Source organism: Coenobita brevimanus, chromosome 69 (assembly GCF_032717465.1).
Source record: "Coenobita brevimanus isolate Jiangsu-jjx chromosome 69, ASM3271746v2, whole genome shotgun sequence".
Classification (NCBI taxonomy): domain Eukaryota; kingdom Metazoa; phylum Arthropoda; class Malacostraca; order Decapoda; family Coenobitidae; genus Coenobita; species Coenobita brevimanus.
In genome coordinates this window covers 835888-843279 of record NC_137022.1, presented here as the reverse complement: position 1 = coordinate 843279, position 7392 = coordinate 835888, and the positions used below count along the sequence as shown (strand labels likewise).

The following is a 7392-nucleotide window of genomic DNA, read 5'->3' as shown; positions in this document are numbered from 1 at the left end:
AGGTGGTGTGTTGGGTGGTGTGGCAGGTGGTGCAGGAGGTGCACGCTAGGTGCTCACCCTGCCTCAGAACCCCTTCTTACGTCTATCAAGCCTGTTGTCCTCTTGGGTTAAGGTGAGCAGCCATAATCTTGTTGGTATATTTAAGCCACATCCTTGTTGATTTAGCAAAGCAATAATCTTGTTGGTTTACTTTATCTCAGGTAATACGTCTTAGATAGTTCCCCTGTACAGTACAATACTTAGGTCTGAAAGAAGTCTCAAGGGTCACCAATGAAGGGGGGTGCTGCCCATATGTAATTTTTCCCATGAGTACATGTATTCACAGTACGTGGAATCCTAGTACACGACCTCCTCTGCCGTCCATAAACTCATGTACTGTGCGTACCTACTGTGTGTGTGTATATATACAGTATATATATATATATATATATATATATATATATATATATATATTATATAATTACTGGCATTAGAGCAGATTACTTCAATTATCACTATATCTTTATAATCAACAAAATAGTGCCCTGCTGTTGTCATATTAAAGTGTAAACAACAGGTTAAAAAAAAAAAAAATCTGATACATCATTTGCCTATAATGGAAACTAATATGAAATATCTATCATAACTTCTCCATGCAACCAATTTACAGTTTCATGCAATGCTTTACTAACCCTTTTAGGGCAAGGAGCTGCCTTTAGTGAAATAAAATCGAACTCTTTTAAAGTTTCCCAGCCATCTCAGAGGTGAAGCAAAGCTGAACTCTCCCTGATTTACTGGTAACTATAACAACTTCCCTGCTACTAGGCACTTGATGTTGAGGATCATGGTATTTTCTTTTCATTATCAATATTCAAACAGGTGTTTGCACACACACTGGATCCAGTATATACTGTACTACTGTATACTACACCCTGGTATGTGCTCTCACAGAAAGCCTAGTGTATACAGCATATAAACTTATTTGTATACAACTGCCTTTACCTTCATTTTAAAATGGAGGGCACACAGTCTTTTATATTCCCTGAAACATTGTATCAAACGGCCACAATCATCCCACAAATGTCAGTACAGCACCTCCATGAATTTCTTGGGTAGTACAGAAGAAATCTGAGAATTTCTGCAGAGTCTGGTTAACAGTATCTTGCCTAGTACACAAAATAAGAAGGAAATGAGGCAAACAGGTGTGATTGCTGAGAAACTCTTGCTCTTCTGAAGGTCCTCTGCTTGCTCATTCCAAATCACTGGCCACTCTGACAAAATAAAGGCACTGGTAAGTTTTACAAGCATATGACAACAAATGCTAACACAATAAATCACCATTAACCTCACCAAACGCCATCCTTGTATAAAAAGATATCTGTTTGGGTGGCCCATACAGGGAGAAATAAAAATAAACCAATAATATTTCATATAGTAATTTTCTAAAATTTAAAAAATTATATATTTTTTACTTACTATACAATACAGTACATATAATATATACACAGTATGCACAATATGTGAATGTTTTTTGGCGGATCCGATAGACCCACGATTCCTGGGGCTTGAATGATGAGTGAATGGAAGCATGGCCCATTGGATTGGGCAAATTTGGGCTGTCTGGACATGCTACTCCTCACCCTGCCCTAGGGTGGGAAAGGAGCTCCAGATGATGATGATGATGATGATGATGATGATGATGATGATGATGATGATGCCCAATATGTAGTACTGCATTAAACAAATTATTCTACTGTTTCTGTTCCCAATGCAATAGTATCACAAGTATATATATATATATATTTATTACGAAGGGAAGACAGTGTAGATCACATATTCATTCTTAGGTATTTAGTTGAAAAGTTTCTAGAGAAGGGAAAGAAGTTGTATGCGGCTTTCATGGATGTGGAGAAAGCATATGATAGATGGATAGACAAGGACTGTGCAAAATATTAAGATTATATAGGGTAAATGGGAAGCTGCTGAATGCTGTGAAGAGTATGTATGATGGTGCTAAGGCTGCAGTGCGTGTGGACAGTGAACTAAGTGAATTTTTCTACTTGAAGGTTGGATTGAAACAGGGGTGTGTCATATCCCCATGGTTGTTCAGTATGTATATGGATGGGGTTATAATGGAGATACAAGGTAGGACAGTGGATGTCGGAGCAGCCCTAATGAGAGAGGGCAGTGTCTGGAAGCTCCCTGTACTGTTGTTTCCAGATGATACTGTGTTGTTAAATGAAGACAAAGGGGAGCTGCAAGGCTTGGTGAAAGAGTTTGGGAGTGTGTGTAAGAAATGGAATCTAAAGGTAAATGTAGGGAAGAGTAAAATTATGGTCTTTGAGAGAAATGAAGTCACAGAATGTACAGTGAGGTTGGATGAGGAGGAAATGGAAAATGTGAGTATGTTTAAGTACTTGGGTAGTGTGAAGAGTAAGGATGGAAGTTTAGAGGGTGAAGTGCTTGAAAGGGTACAACAAGGAAGACAGGTTGCTGGTTCTTTGAAAACAGTGATATGAAACAAGGAAGTGAGCATGAATGTGAAAGAGTTGCTGCATGACAGTATTGTGATACCAACTCTAACGTATGGAAGTGAAGCTTGGACGTTGTTGGAGGGACACAAGTCAAGAGTGAGGGCAGTGGAAATGAGTTATTTGAGAGGAGCCTGTGGAGTCACATGGAGAGACAGACTGACAAATGAGGAAGAGAAGGAGCATTGTGATGTGGATGTGATAGGACGCGTTAGGAAAAACGCATCGAGGTGGTTTGGCCATATGGAAAGGATGGAGAGTGAGATACTGATGAGGAGAGTGTGTGGGTGAAGTGGAGAAAGGAGGGGAGAGGGAGGGAAAGGCCAAGGATGAGATAGAGGTGTGGGGTGGAGAGGAAGTCATCTCGCCTAAAGTGCGCCTTTGCAAAGTGCGTCTCACTTATGTACAACGGGGGCCTGACAATAATTAATTATTTGGAAAGTGCATTTGCCACTTGCAGTGTGCGACGGGCATGAAAAATTTAAGCAAATATGGTATTCTCTCACGACTCGCGAGCATAATTTGTAGCATGCGATGGGTAAGGGTGGGGCTGGCGAGTATGTGTGGTGGAGTGCAGCTGGTGTGTGAGTGGTGGCCACAACAGCAGGATGATGACGTAATGTCTGTAGTGTCTGACCTGAACTCTGAGGGTTTCCTGGAGCAGCAACAGGCAGCACTTAACCTAGTGCAAACTAAGAGGTGCATCCATAAAACTGGCCACACAATATTGTGCTTTAAGAGCATTCATTAATCACCGGTGCAATTGTCACCAGGGTTGCCATTTGGTATTTTTCATTACCAAATGTGAGGCAATTTGGTAATGAAAAAATCGATCGGTAATCATCCAGAATGATTAATTACCAAAAATTCGATAGGTAATGATTCAGAATGATTAATTACCAAAAATATGATCGCTAATGATTCAGAATGATTCATAACCAAAAAGATATTTCACATGTATGGGTGTACCAAGGGTGGAGATGGTGGATTATCTTTTTTTTTTTTTCTTTTCATGTAAGAAAGAAAGAACCAAAGGCTGAGGCAACAAACTGTTCTTTCAAAAAATATATATACAGTACTCGTCAGAAGTATTCAGCGTTGTCTGCCGGGCGCACAATACTTATGGCCCAAAAAGAATCACCCATTTTTGGGGGCAAGAATTGAGCCACAAGTTTGAGCTCCGAGCATGACGTCACGGTAGCCTGAGGCCTTCCGACGCGCTGGTTGGTTCCCGCCTCAGTCGCCCACGGGCTGCCTGAGAGAGAGGAACTCCGCCGAGTGTCCCCCTCAAATTGCGCCATTTTTTACCGAGCGTCCCGCAGTGTTTTGGCCTTCAAAACTTTGTTATGGCACCTACCCGTGAACTATCGAGTGAAATCATATCCTAGATCATTGCTCTAAAGGAGGCAGGCCACCAGACAAAGGAAATTAGTGAATTGGTTGGTGTGGCACGATCAACAGTGCGTCGTTGGTGTGCGCGGTTTCGGGAGGAAAACAGTGGTGAAGTTCCCACAAAGAAACCGAGGTCTGGTAGGCCTAGGAAAACTTCCCCAAGGTCTGTTAATGTTTTAAAACGTGCAGTGGAGTTTAATCCTCATGTGAGTGCAAGGAAAATTAAGGAGAGCAACCCGGAAGTGTTTGGTGAGGTGTCAGTGAGAACAGTGTCTCGTAGGGTGCATGAGCTTGGTTACACAAGTCACAGGCCTGTGAAAAAGCCTCTTCTCTCTAGCAGCCAGAGAATTCGTAGGCTTGCCTTTGCTAATAAATATCTAAACTGGGGTGAGGAGCAATGGTTGTCAGTGTTGTGGTCTGATGAGGCAACGTTTAGTGTTACCTGTAACAGAGGAGCATGCAAAGGTAGTGACCCACTTGACCCACGGTATGTAGAAAGCACAGTTAAACATCCTGATTCACTCATGGTATGGGGTTGTTTCTCAGGGAAGGGTTTGGGGAAGCTTGTTGTACTTCCCAAGAACCTCAGAGTGAATCAGGATGTTTACCTGGAGCTTCTGTGTAATCATTTACCAGACTCCTTCGAGCTAACAGGTGCACGAGTGTTTCAGCAGGACGGTGCACCTGCTCACAAGGCCAAATCGGTCACCAATTGGCTTCGTGACTGCGAGGTATCATTCATGACAGACTGGCCAGGAAATAGCCCAGACCTCAACCCGATTGAAAACCTCTGGTACCTCGTAAAGAAGAGTCTCCAAGGGAAGGACGTGAGCTCTTTGCCTAAGCTGGAAGCCGCCATTCGTGACTCCTGGGACAAAATACCCCTCCAGCACCTCAGGAGCCTCGCCCTTTCACTTCCAAGACGTCTCAGGTCCGTGAAGAAATGTAAAGGCTACCCTACGAAGCACTAAAGGTAAATAAAATGCATTACATATTTATATGTTTTTTCAATGTTGAAAGGTTTGTTTCTCGGGAGGGACGCAGGGCGCTCCATACTTCTGACGAGCACTGTATATATGTATAAAAGAGAGCCCAAAACCCCTCCAGTAGTGATGACGATGAAAGTGCAGAACAGCTGTTGAGTGTTTTGATTCAGTTTACGGGGTTCGGGTTCGGCTGTCACAACAATAATTCGCATTATGTACCCTCTGTCCTGTGCTTGTAAGGTCTTGAATTTTCATAATAAATATACAGTACTGTATTACTCATGCATGTTTCTATTGTAGGTTTTCCTTTTGCATTTTAGTCAGGGGTAGGTATTGGTGAATCAGTATATGAAAATTTAGGATGTGTCGCCAATAATGCCATTTTAACATGGGATCCTATGCTTTGCAAAGTGCGAATTTTTAATGTGCGACGTGCTGTGTCACCCATATTCACTCACTTTACACTGGATGACTGTATATGAGAGAGGGGGGTGTGAGCTGGAAGCAGGGCAGTGAAATGGAGGGGGACAGAGTGACATGGAGGCAATTTGTCTGTGGTCATCCCTTACAGGATTAAGGCATCTGGTGATAGATAGACTGACAGACAGATAGACAGACAGCCAAATACACACATACACACACACACACACACAAGGGAAAAAGAAAGTCAGAGACATGTTATTACTGAGAATTTAGGACTTCTGTCTTCTTTCCTTGATTCTTTCCTCATCCTTCTGCCTACAGGTGATTTTACATTCCCACTTCTGTCTTTCTTTCCTTCATTCTTTCCTCTTCCTTCTGCCTGTGGGTGACTCTACACTAACCGACAAGCCAAATGGTTTCCTGTACACCAGGAAACCATTTACTGCGCAGGGTGGTAACCATATAACCAAATTTTGGCGCCTGGTGGTTTAGTGGGTAATTACAGCGCTCCAATCGGATTGAGCCAGTGAAGGTTTATATTGCAAGGGGTGGTTGGGGTTTATTGCTCATGTAATGCCACTCAGGGATGAGTGAGGCTGGTCACTCTTATCTTAAATGTCAGGACCAACTTGTCTAGCCCTGGGCTCCTATGCTCCTGAAGGGGCAACGTAGGATTGGATGATGGATGGATACCTATTTACATATACTGTAGATCATGTTTAAATGAACTTTAGATTTTGGCTGCATACCTGCCCTTGGGGTGGTAGGTGGGGGCACTAATCATTTACTCACCTGATGTTGTGCTGCCTATTTATTTCTTTATAGCTGTCATCCCTCCTCTCTTCCTATTTCTCTATCCTTCCTGTCAGTAATTATTACTTTTCTTTCAACTTCAGATGGCTCTACTCTGAGTGACAAGCCAAATGGGTTTCCTGTAACTCCGGAAACCATTTACAATGCTGGGTGGTAATCATATAGCCATATAATAGGGTGATGTGCAGCCTGCTGTGGTGCCCCTGTTAAATGGATGGAGATGCAACTGCTGCATCAACACTGGAACCAAACCTCCACACTAATCCCCACGACTCACTGTGTGAAGCATGGCATTATCATCACTATCCCTAAACCCAACAAAGACCCCACGTTACCTTCCTCACACTGCGCCATCACACTCCTCTGCACCCCATCTAAAGTCACTGAACGACTGGTACTACAACTATTCACACCTCACATTCCCCTAGCCCAATCACAACATGGCTTTAGGCCACTACACTCCACAAACACCCTTCTTACAAACCTTAAACAGAGAGTTTTTGATGGCATAAATTCAGCCAGGCCACCACACAGAACACTCCTAGTCACATTAGACATCAGCAAAGCTTTTGATGCCATCCTGCACCACAACCTCACAAACAAAATACTTAACACAAACATGCACAATAACACAAAAAGATGGTTGGCAAACTACTTAGCAGGCAGATGTGCACATGTAACATTTGCCGGTCAGTCTTCTAACATCAGAAACTTCGCAAATGGCATCCCCCAAGGATCTGTTTTGTACCCTACACTCTTTAACCTATACATGCACAACATATCCACACACCACAGATACACATAGCTTCCTATGCAGATGATATTTATAACACTTACGTGTACGCACCAAAATGCAAACACAGCTGCACACATCCTCCAACCTTGCCTCAACACGCTACACGAATGGTTCACCACAAACAGGCTCAAAATAGCCCCAGCCAAATCTACAGCGACCCTTCTCACAAACTGGACAGCAGAACAGTCACATCCCACATCTCACCATAAACAACACTCCCCTACCACACACACACACACACACACACACACACACACACACACACACACACACACACACACACACACACACACACACACACACACACACACACACACACACACACACACACACACACACACACACACACACACACACACACACACACACACACACACACACACACACACACACACACACACACACACACACACACACACACACACACACACACACACACACACACACACACACACACACACACACACACACA

General features: G+C 43.1%; 1 protein-coding gene across 1 annotated transcript in view; it reads right to left on the bottom strand.

The window, feature by feature from the left end:
* Positions 1–779: 779 nt before the first annotated feature.
* LOC145406019 (uncharacterized) overlaps positions 780–7392 on the bottom strand; it is a 77429-nt gene continuing 70816 nt past the window's right edge. The window contains exon 11 of the mRNA XM_080277206.1: positions 780–1250. Coding sequence (XP_080133332.1) covers positions 1239–1250 — 12 coding nt within the window. The 3' untranslated portion in view covers positions 780–1238. The remainder of the gene's footprint in view (positions 1251–7392) is intronic.